We start from the raw sequence: 15518 nt of genomic DNA, 5'->3' as shown, positions 1-15518 counted from the left end.
ATAGTATACCCATGGTCCTCCAGATATTGAAAATTAACTCCCATCATCATCTTGCATTAGTTATGGGATCAGGGCCAGCTCATCCATATAGGTGAACTAGGCAGCTGCCTAGGGCAGCAAAATTTAGGGGTGGCTTGGTGGCATTTTTGTATATTTTTTGCATAATTAAACAATATTAAAGTGAAAACTCATTACAGCAAGTGACACAAAAGCAGGCTACCGTATGACGGTTTCTTTGTACAAGGGCCAAAACATATATGTGTGCCCCCTGTGTCTGTGGTACATTTTTTAATTGGCTTTTTGACTAATTCTCAGTACTGTGATGAGACATTGGAACCTAGGTTTTATGTCATGTTTAGCTTTAATAAACAAAACAGCGGAAATCAAGGGGTGAAAATAATTACGAGAAGCGACAGGAGGTGCCAAAATATTTCTTGCCTAGGGTGGCCAAATACCTAGAGCCGGTCCTGTATGGGATGCAGGCACAATGGGAGTTGTGGTCAAACAATATCTCCTCACTTTAGAGGCATATCAAAAACTAGCTCAAACTGACTTCTGGTAGTGCAATATCCCATCCCCATACACTGGAGTATAGGACCAACACTGCTATGAAAGGTAGCTATATCCATGTTCCCTTTGATAGAATCACAGAATCTTAAGCGTTGGAAGGGGCTGCAAGGACCATATAGTCCAACCATCTTCTACGCAGGAGACTTAAGCCTTGTTCAAGGGTCCTAAAATATAAAGAAGGTAAATGTATGAGAAGGCATAACATAATTGGGAATACTGAGTTTCTAGAGCTCCCGATCACATGAAAAGTTTCCATGCCTAGAGAAGGCTCTCCTCTCCATACATGGATGGAGACAGAAATGAAGGGGTAGAAGGGCTAGTAATTTTCTCTACTCATGTAGGTTGCAGAAGACAGAATAATACAATCACGTTACTCTTTATCACTACTGCTGTCACTGATGTACTAACTGTGATTTAATGCATGAACAGGGCATAATGCATTTTTCCAGAAAGAAGTGAGGGTGAGGAAAAACATTGTAATTTAAATACTAGGAGAATTTGATATAACTCAGTCAAGACACAGCCCATTAGGAGATCCAGGCATTTGCTCTGCAACATTTTAATGGCTTTGTTTTGAATTCAACAGCTCAAAATGAAATTACTAATTTAATGGCTGAAATCCTGCATCAAGAGATGTAGCTATGACAACAAAACTCTGTTGTTATAGGTACATCTCCTAAGGTGACCCCCTCCCCCAACCCATGTTAGAAGGCAGGCACTAACATCGTAAAGATTTCTGAGGTACTAGGGAGTGGGACAAGGAGTGAAGAAGTGGTCTTCTCTCTCTTGGTTGCAAAATACTTCCTAACAAGCAGCCATATGTGGGGTCTTCTCTTGATGCTTTACTGCCAGAAGAGAGCTGGATGCTTCTTAACTAACTCCTTAGTCCTTTGGACATTCCTATGCAGTTTTTAAAGTTGGTTCTGTGGTAACAGTCTTGGTTATTGCACCAGTGTAATGACTGTAAACATGAATTCAAAAGTTTATGATGTCATAAGTTTGGCTTATGAATCATAAATACTGAAATGAGTGCCAGCCAATCTCTATATGTTGTCCCACCCCATGTTCATTTTCCAGTAATGGGAAAGCTGTGGTCCCCCAGATGATGTTGGAATCTAACTCCCATCAGTCCCAAACAACAAGCCCAATGAGATGGGCATGTTGGAAAGGATGGGACTTTGGAGATTATCGCATGGATAAATAACCCAAACGGGATGCAGCCAAGGTTCAGGATGCAGGCAGGTATTATTGTTCATAATTTGCTGCCACTGGGCAGCTGCATCTTGACTACATTCCGGGTCCCAGGTGTGCTTTGGAGGCCACTTTTCAAAGATGGAAACTTTGCAAAGCGGCCTCCAAAGCATGCCTGGGAGCCAGGATGCAGCCACCCAATGGAATCAGTGGCAAATTATGAGCGATAATACCTGGCTGCATCCCATTAAGAAGCAGTTAGGTTATTTGTCCATGCGATAATGTTTTTAGTGTCTACCAACATCTGGAGGGCCACAGATCCCCCACCTTTGTACTAGTCATACAATTCTGTCTTACAAGCTATATGGGGGAGGGGGGAAATGAAAACAATCTTTTCATGGGCTGTTCACAGATTAAAACCCTGTAGCTGTTAGCTAACATACATAATTTTAGAGCCACCACCATTATAACAAATGAGTTTACTTGCTAATATATACCAAAGAATGGCACAAATGATTCTGGTTCTGAGGCTTCACCAAATTCAGTCCACTGACATGTTGCCTATGACACCCCCCCCCCTTGGTGTATTCTCAGATTATTTCGAAACTGAGCAAACTAGTCATTTAGTATAGCTTCATTCTATTTTCTTCCTCTTTTGCTTTTCATTCATTGGATTCTGTTTAACGTCTTTTCAGGACAAATTTTGCAATAATTTTCCACCTGTGGTTTTGACCTGTTCATCTAACTGCTGCTCTGTTGTACCTTCCCCAGTTGCTTGTTCAGCCAAACAGACAGATTTTCACACTCACATCCTATTGCTTGTTAGACTGAGGTCAGACATGCAGCCCCTGCCAACCTGCTTCTTGACTACCTATGATTATGTTCTTTTCCAGACCACAATTGTCATTCACAAATCAGATCACAATTCAAAGTGGCCCTTTGGTCTAAATCCATGTGGTTACAACTCTTACATTACTCAAGCCAGGCTAGTAAATTCCCCCTTTCCTGTTCTTCCCTTACAATGTGGCCTGACCCAGCAATTTGCTTTCTACTCCTGTTTTTCTACTCAGCACACATACTTCCACATACAATACCTCTATAACTGTCAATATCCCAGCAGATAAACATGTTGGAATTCTAATGTTTGACTAGCCATGCTTTAAAGTAATTGTGAAGCAAGGACTGTACAAACATGAAGTTACACCCATTTTGCTTTGCCTTTTAAAATACGCATTTCACCTTTTTCCCATTCCCCTCTCCTTTTTTTGCATGTAAAGAGTGCATAGTGGGTTTGGTTTACTTGGGCCAGAATTTCTGGCCTCTGCTTCCATTTTATTTTCTTTTTTCCCCCAGTGGCTACAATCTGCTCATTGGACATCTTACAGAGGCTCCCAGCTTAGATCTCCTCCACAACATGGTTGCTAGCTTTCAGGTTTCTCTTAGGTTCAACTTTGTATTCCTGGAGCATTGATGCCAATGCATCATTTAAACAGGAAGAAGTTAGATAAACCAAGAACTCCTCAATAACTTACAAGCTTCCCTCTGCCCCCCCCCCAAGTGCATTGTAGTTTATCAACTGCTGGTAACAAGATTGCTGAAAGATGTATGCCTGCTGTTATTACTTCAAAGGTTATTTTCTAGCATAAACATATTTTTAAGGAAAAACAAAAAAAAATGTTTGAAGGAAAGACTCATCAGCTTCCATTGGTTATTATAACAGACGTCCCCTTGTGTCCTTGTGCTGGATCTTGCTGCATCCTTAGGTGAGAAGTCACATCAAAGTGGGATCCATTACAACCCAAAGAATAGTTTCTAATAGTTTCGCTATCATAAAGGTGCTCCAGAGCATAGCCCGTCAATGTGTAAGCATGCTTGTCAAAGTACTGCTTATGGGAACTGTAATAGTTTGGGGAACCTGTGGGGTTACTCTCTCCTGGAGTTTGATGAGGTGACACTTCAGAATGAAGATAGTCTTTTGCCAGGATCAATCCTGATTTAGAAATGCGGTCAGAATTGGGGCTGCTTATTCTAGAGAGGCTTGTGGGGCTGTTGTCGTAGTCATTCTCATGCGGGCTCAGCATCTTCCCCTCTCGTTGCTGTGTGTGTTCACAGGGGGATGTGGCGTTGGAGACACTGGGAGCCCTACAGACATCTCCTCTTAACTGTTGTACCTGGTGGTAGTTTGCAAAACAAACCGAGTGTTTCTTTCCTGCTCCATTAAGGGAAACCAGCTGATCAGAAGTTGATTTTCGTAACTGCAGCCTGTTTTCCTCTTCTTTAATCATCTGCTGAGTTGCTCTGATGAGAGTTTCAATTTTGCTGGGCTCATGTGGGCTGCTGCCCTGATACTGCTCCGAATGGTAGCGATCCCCTGACTCACTAGCAGAACCAGGGTCTGGGGAACTAACAACACTTTCTTCATCCCAGTGACCTCTTCCTAGAAGATGAATAGAACAAAGGAGATTAACAGTCAGTACTGGCTACAGGCTGAGTACAGCAAAATATTCAGCATTTAATGCCCCTCCACTGGAACACAATAAGAGGTTACTCACTTCTCCAACCACGGCAAGTTCCAACACATACTGTGCCTTGGCTATCTTTGGCTGCTTTGGGTTACCAGTTCATTATACTGCATTTTCAACAGAAAGCACAACTGGACAGAGCTTGGACATGCTACTTTTTTCCCCCCCTTCAGCTCCCAGAATCTCTGATCCTTCCTTTAGCTTAATTGTCTGTTAGATCCTGAGATTTCTTTCCAGCATTCATTCTGTGCTCTTGTTGTCAGCCTATTGATAACTTTCCTTGCACTTGCAAAAGGAGGCTTGCAAAGTATTCATTTCCCAGAGCAATTGAGCATTATCATGCCACCACACTAGCTAAGGCATGCCATGCCAGAAGCTTAATTAGAAATGGGTGGTTGAGACTGAATGTGCATTTTGCATACTAGGCTTCAATTTTGGATACTTTGGAATGGTTCAACATACAGGCAGGTCCACAGAACCACACAGTTAGCAAAGGCCACCACAATCTGTGTAATCTATATTATTGTTGTTATTATTATTATTATTAGTTTATATACCAAAATATAAACAAAGTTATTATTAATTGTGTTAATACTTTGTCCAGCCTCAAGACTAGGACTCAAGGAGGCTGTTTAGCTGGTTTCCCTGGAAGACATTACAGGTACATCTTACATGCCTTTTCCTAGGAAAACTCCATTGCCCCTCTTTGTATATTACTGTTACAAATCTAGAAATGCAGAAGGCTTCCAGATGGACATATTTTTCAAAGAGTAGCTTGTAGTTCAAAGTAAGATTAGGGTCATATTATGCTAAATATTATACAAATTCACAGTGAGAGAACCAGATATATGGATATGAGGTGGAGAATATGTGGTGGAGAACATATGGTGTCCACACAGAAGAAAAACAAAAATTAAATGGTTTATCTCCCAAAGTCAATTAAATGTTGTTTCTACTGCTTCTTCTAAGAGGTAAGCATATAGGCAACATATATCTACAATGAATGCATATACAGTATTTGCATTCATAGTCAAACAGGAACAGTTTGCTTACTAGGTCCATGCATGATCAACTTCACAGTCAGTGTTAGCTGAACAAGATGTGAAGTTTATATTTAATATGTCACTCTTCAGTTCCACTTGATTTCTAAATCCTGATGACTGCAGTGATTCAGAGCAGATCGAATAAAATCAATAGGATTTCAGTTCAGCTCAATCCAATCTTAGAGTCAACCCATTGAGCTCAAGTTAGACTAACTTAAAGTCTCATTGAAGTCACGGGTTGACTCCAAGACTGGATCCAATCCAATCCATAACAGAAGAAAATGCTACTTAATGTATTCTCCCTGCCATTGTTTACAATGTTGGTGACTTCAGCCATAGTGAAATGACACCATTGTTGCTCTTATACTGATATGACAGCTTGGATGATCATGAGTTGTAGTCCACGAGCATCATAGTGCTATTTCCTGCCCACTAGTTTGCTCTATAATAATAGGAAAGGAATGAGTGTTTTGCACAGAAATGATTACTTCTTTGAAAGATTCCTAATACACTAACTGTAGTTATTAGAAAGAGGTAACGAGGCAAAAGGGGTGTCCAGAGAGAAGAACTATTAAGAGTACTGATAAGAGGTTTAATCCAATACGATTAGCAAAAGACCAATGTGGGAGGGGGAAAGAAGGGGTTAAATGGAAATGTATATGAAAATATTATGAAAATGATTATACATGGTTGTTGTTATGACATAATATTGACATGCTATGATATAATAATAACAAGATGTCTTAAACAATAAAAATTATATGGAAAAAAGAAATTATTGCTTCTTTGAAACATACTTTACACTCTAACTGTAGGCACAGATTTGCTAATCTCATTGAATTCAGCCTAATTTACTTTCAAGGATACACACATGTATTCGTGTGTGTGCATATGTGGCTGTTAAAATGATTTTTCTGAAAATTATCTCTTTAAAACCAGAATAAACACAGAGAGCCTTCACCAGTGGATAATACCCTCTCAAAGGGTAAAATCAGACTGAATAATTCTTTTCTTGATCAGTGGGAGGAGGGGTCATATGAAAGTAAGATCCACTATTAACTTGTTCTTGACAGAACACAAAAAACATTGTTCTGGTTCCTGCTTCCAGTCATGTCCTACATATACAGGGGCAAGGAGTTTCCTTCTTGAGGTGTGGTTAAGTGTGATGTGGGTGCAGTTTCCTTCCATTCCCCTGCTATCTCCTTCTCAACTCAACTCAGCTCCTACCTCCCAATGCTCCTCTCCCAGTATCTACATGTCTTGCACATTTAATTTTTTTAAGTGTTATAAGGCTAAAGTGCTATACATTTTAACAACATCAGTCTGGCAACCAGACATTTAATGGGGGAAAGGAGGTTGGAGGACAACATCTGTGACAAAGGTCACACCTCCACCCAGAAGCACAGGACGAATGGAGTCAATGGATGCAGATGGAGGAAATTTCTCCTGCCTGTATCAGAAATTCCTGGAACACAAGAAAAAATAACCCACACCCTACCCAGGGTTTAAAAAGTCATGGCTAGCTCCAGAAACTCATGAGAATAGATCTGGAAAAGAGGTACATCATTTAGGTACGCACAGGTACAACTCATAACTTCAGGTGACAAGTACAGGTACAAATCCCAAAGCTTTGGGCTCATCTGGAGAAACCAGTGAGAACTGGGATGGGAGGAGAAAGAGGGAGTGGAATAGGTTTTTGTTCTGTTTGTACATTGCATCAAATAAGGTTGTAAAAATGGACTGAATTTTTCTGCTGCCACACTACAGAAATAATACAGTATGACACCACTTTAACTACCATGGCTCAGTGCTGTGGAATTCTGGGATTTGTAGTTTGGTGTGGCACCAGAGCACTGTGACAGGGAAGGCGAAATGTCTCACAAAACTACAATTCCCAGAATTCCAGAGCACTGAGCCATGGCAGTTAAAGTAGTATCAAACTGTTTTTATATGACAGCAGCTAGGATGGAATTTTTGAAAAGCGGCCTTTTGGAGTACAATTTGCAATGTAATTCAGCACACCTGGCCACTAGGGGCTTTCAGGAAGCTGTAGTTTTTTGTTGTTTTTGTTTTAAATCACTTTTCCAACTCTGGATCGGTTTTAAATGTCTGCCTGTCAAGAGAGGGGCTGGGAGAGAAACAGAAGAAGGAGAAGGAGAAAGAGAAGGCAGGAAGAAGTCTATATTTTATTGTTTGAATGTTAAGATGTATTAATATTATATTTAATTATTTTTGTAGAATGTATGTCATAGGCAGGTTTATTTTATCTATTTTAATTGATTGTGTGTACTGTACAGTGCTGTGTAAATATACAGCGCTTTAGAAATAAAGCTTAATAATAATAATAAGTAAAGTGAAATGCATCAGATTAGTTTGGGTCTGGAAACAAAAGAAAGACTTAGCTGGTTAATAAAGAAGGATTGCTGAAAGCACCATCTAAGTATGTTTTCTCCATCTCAAATAGCCAGGAGAGGAGGTACTATATCTCCATTCTGACATGGGACTACAAGCCTTCTTTGTTCATAAGGAATCAGCCAAAAAGAGGTGTCTCCTGACCTCACTGCAGGATTCATAACTAAACTGGAAGAAAAATCTAGATAGCTGTGCAAAATTTGGGCTTCGTGTTGGTGCCACAATTGCTTTTCTGGTGAGTTTTGTTTTGTTTCATTTTTCAACTTACCATGTATCCTGTGAATGGAAGTTATGTGAGGCATACTGTTTTCATAGGTTTCTCTGCTCTCGGGAGAAGACTTGGTGAGGGGAAGGCCAGAACGAGAACCCCACCATGCTTCTCTCCCAGACTGGGGTGTACCAAGAAAGTATCGGCCAGCCTCACACCTGCCACCTTCACAGGCTTGAGTGTGGAAGTGCCTCTCATCTGCTAGCCTGGAATGGTCAAGTGCAAAACCATAGCAGAGAGCACTGCGGTCCGAGTATTGTCTATAGGCACAGGAGGCATCATGATGCTGGGAGTTTGGTCTTTCCGAGGGATCCATTAACTGTGGAGATGCAGTGTCAGTCAATGGGCTTCCACCCCATTGGCTCTCATGGTCAGACTCAGATCTCTCAGTATGAAATCCAGAATACTGCAAAGTAGAGGAAGAAACCAAAGGTAGGTCATGATTCAAACACAATTAGCTTTACTAACAATTTGACTCCAATCCATGGATCAGTGGAGCTGGAAACAAAAGACGGACTTAGCTGGTTAGTTATGATTGGTGTTGTAGTTCAACAGATATGGAAGCACCAGGCTGGGAATGGCTGTTTCAGGGAAACTATATGCTAAAGTTTAAGGCACCAGAACCTGCCTGATCTTGGAAGCTAAACAGGGTCAGCCCTGGTTAGCACTTGGATGTGAGACTGCCAATAAATACCAGGTGCTGTAGGCTATATTTCAGAGGAAGTAAGGGGTAAAACCACCTCTGAGGATTCCTTGCCTGAGAAAACTCTCAGAAATTCATGGGGTCACCATATGTTGGCAGGCAACATGAAGGTACACACACATACGAACCACGCATGCTTTGTTCTGCCCACAGCCTGGGAAATTATTTTCTGAAAGTTATGCATACAGTAACTCATTGCAAAGCCCAAAGTAATTCATTATATTTAATATAATGGTCAGTAATTTGTTTGGTACTTGTCATATTACTCATTCCTTTCTGTTCCTTTTCCTACCTTTTTAAGTAAGAGGGGTTAGTACTGGAGAAACAATCATACAACTTGAAAAACTCTGTTCAAGATGCCTCTAGAAATCCTCTTTGTAAATTAATTGAAATGTAACTAGAAAATAACACTCATTATATATAATACACATATTCAAAAGCACTAAAATAATTCCCTGTCTTAATTTTTTAAATGCTGTATTTCACTATCATGACATTTTATAGGAATAAATTGCTTTAATGTATATTCTACAATGTATTTACTTATAAAATAAACCTTTCTAAATTTATTTATTTTTCTAAGTGTGGATCTTCAACACTTACATTGGATATTAGAATGTTAGGATATTTTGTCCTAACATACATACTATTATATGCATTGCTGTACATTTATGAGCCAAGAAATATATTGCAAAATTCAGAAAGTTACAAAATGCAAATGCCAGTGCTGAATCTGCTTATTCAGCTGAAAGGTGCAGACAAGTTTGGTTCCTATCAGAAAGAAAAGATTCTTCAAGCATCCTACTTATTTCTACACCAGCCAACTAACATCAGTTAAAAAGAATAAAATACAGTAAAGACCAATAAAGGACAAGGTCCTGGACTAGGGGACATATAGTAAAGCTCCACACAGGCAGAACTCCAACACATCCTCCCAGTCCACACACATGTACACCCACACACAGATGCCATTTACTGATTGATTGGTGAAGAGCAAAGAAGCCTCCAGATATCTTCCTAGGGCTGAATGCACAAAGAAAAGGCAACATCCAGGACCTCTGGAGGTTTTGGAGGAAGATGCTAGTGTGGTTCCTTTCCTTGTCATGTATCACTGTTGGTCTTGAGTCTCTGTAGTTTATACTGAATTTGCAATCAACTTAAAAACTCTATAATTACAATGTGTTGGGGTGTTCTTGTTTTTTAAGTGAATGTCTGACCAGAAAGTATCTTGTAGCATCTTTGAGACTAGGAGCTGAAACAGATGGCCCAAAAATGCTGGATTAGGGCTAGCATGGAGCCACACGCCATTGTGCCACATACCCCACACCATGCTCCCAACCCAGCATTTTTCCAGTGCAAAAAGAAGCAGTGGTGGCATTTTTTTTTTTTTTTTGGAGCTCCAGTGGCATGCAGTATCTAAACATCATCTGCCAGAGTGCCGAAAAACTGCCGCTGCGTGGGCAGTGGGATGACTACACAGAATATTCCTAGTGTCTTGGGGGGGGGGTGTCATGCGTACACCATGCCTCCAAGCCGTCAGGAAGATGCTGCATTTTGCCAGTCTGTTTTCCCCCTAACTGAAATAAAGACATTGGCAGCATGAGCTTTCGTAGACTTCAGTCTCCTTCCTCAGATACATATACTGTATATGCATCTGAGGAAGTAGGTCTATGAAAGCTCATGTTGCCAACATCTTTATTTCAGTTAGTCTAGATGGTGCTACAAGTTCTCTACATACTGATTCTACAGACTAACATGGCTATATCTTTGAAGTCTAACCAGAAAGTCTGTCATACAGCAAATGTCAGTAATGGTGAAATGTACTGATGCAGCAAAATGCATGAAATGTTACTTTTAGTTAAGTTTTTGCTTTTTAATATGTTCTTTTATTATTGTTACATGCCTTAAACACCTTTTTGTCTGAAAGTCAAGGTATAAATACAAAGAGAGAGAGAGAGAGAAACATCTATTTTAAGCATTGGAAATTATTCGCAATGGTATATTGCCAAGCAGCTTGTTAGTAGTAGATCTGGAGATTTTCAAGAGCTGTAGCTGAAAACAGAACTGCATGGGTGGGAACAGGAATATATTTGACACTTTAATTATTATTTGTTCTGATGGCAAAAGGTTATGGACACAATCCTTCCCTGTGCAGACACAGACATACAAATGTATTTCCATAGTCATCAGAGGCTAAAAAGGACCACATTGCCCCACTTCCTTGTGTGTGTGCAAGTTAGACAATTACAAATGACAAGAACACCTGAATGTGGCTTCTCTATCCTTGTCCAGCTCACTCCTCCACCTTCACAAAGTCAACAACTGTAAGCTCTGAGTCTGAGTTTTCTGGTGGCATAAAAGAATTAACTGCTGAGGAACATACAGGAGATACTTCACTTCCCACGTTGCTCTAATGGGGTGCCTGTAACTTCACGTTCATGTAGGTGCAGAGAAAAACAAGGACTCTGCTATCATGTCTGCTGTCCATGCCATGTACCTCTCACAAGAAACTGCGTTTTCTGCATTTTCCTAAGAAATGGCTGTATCCAAACCCCTGCTCAGAATCTTCCCTCTTAGACAATCAGGATTCCCAGTAGGTTGGAACAGCAGTATCCATATACCTCCCCTTCTTATCAGTATCAAATTTCCAGGGGTGGGTGGGGTCCCCCAGGTGTGACTGATTTCTCCTAAAACACTGGCTAGACATATACGAGGGGGATCCTTTGGCACATTCCTATACAGTGGTCCCTTGTTATCCACTGGGGTTTTGTTCCAGGAGCCCCTGTGGATATCAAAATCTGTGGATGCTCAAGTCCCATTAAATACAATGGTGTAGTCAAATGGTGTCCCTTATGTAAAACGGAAAAGTCAAGGTTTGATTTGGGGAATTTATATTTTTTGAATATTTTCAAGCTGTGGATAGTAGAATCCATAGATAGTTGAATCCATGGATATAGCAGGCCAACTGTATTTTTCACTATCCATGCTCCTTTCATCTCCCTGCTCCATGGAAATGTCATCTACAGGTGATGTAAAGCTGGGAAACCTATAGGAACTTCAAGTTCTCAAGTGTCTGATGTACAACATATGCTTAGTCTCAAGTTTTCCCCTAATCAAAGAATATCTTACAAGAAGTATGTGACTCCCTGTAGAAAAAAAAGAGAAATCAATAAAATATTGTATTTGAACCAGAGACTATGGAAGAGTGTACACATTTCTTTCACAAGACTTGTTGAAATAAATGAAACCATGAAAGAGCATGACATTTGGTTTTGTGGCATTTAACTTGTCTTAACATTGATGCGCTTTCACTAAGAAAAAAGATGGGAGTTTTATTTGAGGAACAAAATTATTTTATTATTTATAGGCTGCCTTTCTCTTGAAAGGGGCCCAAGGCCGCTCACAACATGAAGTTACATGAATTAAAATCTAAGGGGAAAATTGATTTTTTGAAACAAATTACCTACTATATTAAAACACTGATAGTTGAAGATTATCTGGAAGAACAAATAAAATTCAAAGAAAAGAAAACTATGGCCCTGAACAGACGGGCACCCAAGTACATACTCTGTACGTACTAGGGTTGCCTGGAGGCGTCTCTTTTAGATGCCCGTAACCCTAGTATGTACGGAGTACGTACAAAACAGCAGCACCCTATTCACATGGGCAATGCCATTTTGATGTAATGGACGCCTACCATCCGCATGTCACGGCCCCCTGGTGACGTTGCGAGTGCATGCATCACTTGCACACCGCAAAAAGAAGCTGCTCTTTGCGGCTTCCTTTTCCGCCACCGGGAAGCCTCACCGTTTTGAGGCTGAGGCTTCCCGCCGGCAGAAATGGAGGCAGCGGCAGACTATCCTTTTTGGGCTGTCTGTATCCCACCTATGGGCTTAACATAGAACAGGGATGGGGAAAGTCTGGCCTTACAGCTGCCCCATACATTTGTCTCTGTGGCTTCCAGTGCCACCCAGCAGCCTCACATTTTTTAAAAGAAGGGGAGGTCTTAAAATACCCCCACACCACCTAGGAGCCAGGGACAATTTTGCCATGTTTAGGGGTGGGGGGCAAGAGCACTATTACCATATTTGAACATACACACAAACACACACACACACACACACACAGAGCCATATGATCTTCTGGTCAAGGAGAAAGCATAGGTTACCAATTGAGCTTCAGCTGTCTTTTGCAAGCAAGAACAAGTGGTGATGAGGAAGCTATTGCAACCATATAAGGAAGTTGTTTCTTCTTATTTCCTCACACCAACCATTTTTTAATGTGGCTTCTCCAGTCAAATCACAAGATCGAGGTTGGGGCAAATGCTAAGAGCTTATTTGACCTGGAGTTTTGCCTGACATCACTCACCACTTTCCAAAACTAAAGGGACGACTGGCAATAAAGAAGCACCAGGGAATTCATCCGATCTATTTTTGGCCATTTCCAATCATCTCAATACTTTTTGGTGGATTCTGACAAGGGTGGCTTGGCATTTCTTAAAACAAGGTCTGACATTTCATGTGCTAATCCAGGGCACCAGCAAAGTGTGAAGCAATTATAGAGATAGAATAGCTGATGGAAGACATTTTTAGTCACTGAAGATACTTTATCCCAAGAAAAATTTAGAGAAATGTTTATTTTAGGACGAAAACAAAAAACATGCTTAAATTGTATTTTGATCTCTTGACCTGTGAGCAAAATGGCCATAACATTGCTATGGAAGTCAACAGAACCAACGCAGTGTAAATATACTACAATTTATGATCCTGGAATCCAGACAATTTAGAACGTAGGCAGCTGTGGCTGGTGGCTTCCATGTCAATAGAGTGGATACTCCTTTCTGGCTTTTAGTCTGAAATTTAGGGTGATGAACTTAGTGTAGGGGCAGGGAACAATATCCTGAATAGGTCCTTAACATTCCAACTAAAGAACTGAGTGGATTCACCACATAAACGTAGCCCTTGGACCTGTTGCAGTTGCCTACCCCTGCCTTTGGGGCATCGTAATGAACTCAATCTACTCTTTTATTAATTAAATATGGCCATATTCTCTCCTAAATGAGACTAGTTAGGAAAATGAGACAAGATCCAGAACCAGTGCAAGTGTGAAGGAGTCTGAGCAAAGCTTAACAATTTTTTCTCCATACTCCCCTGCACCTGCCCACAAAAAAATTAAAATAAAACAAAATAAAGTCCCAAAGCTAACTTTAGTCTGGAGGGGGGGGACTTTTTCTTGCTTCTTGGAAGAAGAGTTCTGATTCTTAAGGGGGAAAATTGTTGTTATTGTTGTTGTTTTTACTTCTAGTGGTCTTTTCTGAAAGAGTGCTGAAGCCACTAGATAGGTTTGCCTAGCTCGCTTTAAATTGAAATCTCTCTCTTGCAGATTCCAGGATTTTTAGCCAGATAATCACATTACCTTAAATCTCTTTCTTAAAGTCCTGTTTGTTTTTTCATTGGAGGAACTTGGTTAGTTTTTCTTTACCACTTCTAGAAGTAGAACACTTCCCAGATCCTCCTCAGGAAAATCTAACAAAATTTGGGAGTGGGCATTTCTGTCACTTCTGAATCTCCCTCCACTTTCGTATTTGCAACTGAAGGAGAGAACCTTATTGTCCCCACTGCTGAACATCTCTCTTTATCTTCCCCCTACTCCTCTTAGCATGCACCAGACAGATGAGTGCTTGGTCCAAAACTCCTGCCACTTTTGGAAATCCAGTGTTGGATCTCAAACACCTTTCAACTTAGTGAGATTTGTTTGACAATTTTTTTTCCTATTCTGAAGCAACTGTCATATAGTAGCTATTTCAGTTAACCATTCATTATTCATCATGTATGAAGTTCTGCCATATTTGCCTCTCCCTACTCCTTCTCCCAGCAGATCTTACCAAGGAAACTGTTCTCTTAGAGGGTTCTTCCAGCAGAAGAGATTTCTGTTAGCAGAAGAGACTTGAGCCCAATCCTAGTCCCCAACAATTGGTGTATCTTTGAGTTAAGACTGATCTGTTAGTTACCTTTTACAAAAATAGTATGTACATAGTAATTTTACATTGGATGGGGCTGTAAATGTAACTATTAAATATAAAATTAACTTTTCAAGACTTGGGAGGTACTATCCTATTAATTAGATAAGGGCAAAAGTACAGGCTTCAAATATTTACACTGGGCTCAGGCTAGGTTGGAGGCTTCTTGGCAAACTTATAGGCTGATGCTGCATGCCACAATTTCTTTCTGAACCCAGACACCCCTATCATGCCTAAACACAGTTCATTGAAGTCCAGGCTAAGTACCATGAGATTACTCATTCAGGCCCGAGAAACCTACATCCCTAAACCTCATTTCTGATAGGAATTGTGGTAGGATTCAGCTCTTCCTCTTAAATCACAGCCCTGGGACCCAGAAACTGTGGGCAGAATTCTGTGGGTGCACAATACTAGTAGTTGGATGGATGTGAGGGCGATCTGGCTGCAACATCTGTCACAATACTAGTAGTTGCAAATCTTCCAGGGTTGTGTGGTGGTGGCAAAGGAAGGCGGACAAAGTCTGCTGGCTTTCAGCAGCCTCTTTCTCCAGTGCCATCTTTCCTTCATAACCACAGTGCTTCTGGGCTTTTCCTCCTGCCTCCACCAGTTATAGTAGTGTAGTTATGCTGATGTACTGCCCCAACAGGATTATGACCATTGCCACTAGTCTCAGATGTGTGGATTTGATTGTTATTTCATATTGAGGGGTGCTGAGCATGCCCAGAAATGTCCATTGTATCTGAAATTATTCAAGGATAATCCCTGACATTAAAAGCAGGTATAATAATAA

The 15518-nt window shown here is 40.6% G+C and overlaps 1 protein-coding gene across 1 annotated transcript in view; it reads right to left on the bottom strand.

Moving 5' to 3' along the window:
• Positions 1-3455: 3455 nt before the first annotated feature.
• Positions 3456-15518, bottom strand: part of SIM1 (SIM bHLH transcription factor 1) — a 103931-nt gene continuing 91868 nt past the window's right edge. Inside the window, exons 10-11 of the mRNA XM_042446232.1 lie at positions 8007-8412; positions 3456-4198 (exon numbers count right to left, since the gene is read on the bottom strand). Coding sequence (XP_042302166.1) covers positions 3456-4198; positions 8007-8412 — 1149 coding nt within the window. The remainder of the gene's footprint in view (positions 4199-8006; positions 8413-15518) is intronic.

The sequence above is a fragment of the Sceloporus undulatus genome, chromosome 1 (genome assembly GCF_019175285.1).
Source record: "Sceloporus undulatus isolate JIND9_A2432 ecotype Alabama chromosome 1, SceUnd_v1.1, whole genome shotgun sequence".
Classification (NCBI taxonomy): Eukaryota; Metazoa; Chordata; class Lepidosauria; order Squamata; family Phrynosomatidae; genus Sceloporus; species Sceloporus undulatus.
This window is presented reverse-complemented; position numbering and strand designations above follow the sequence as displayed.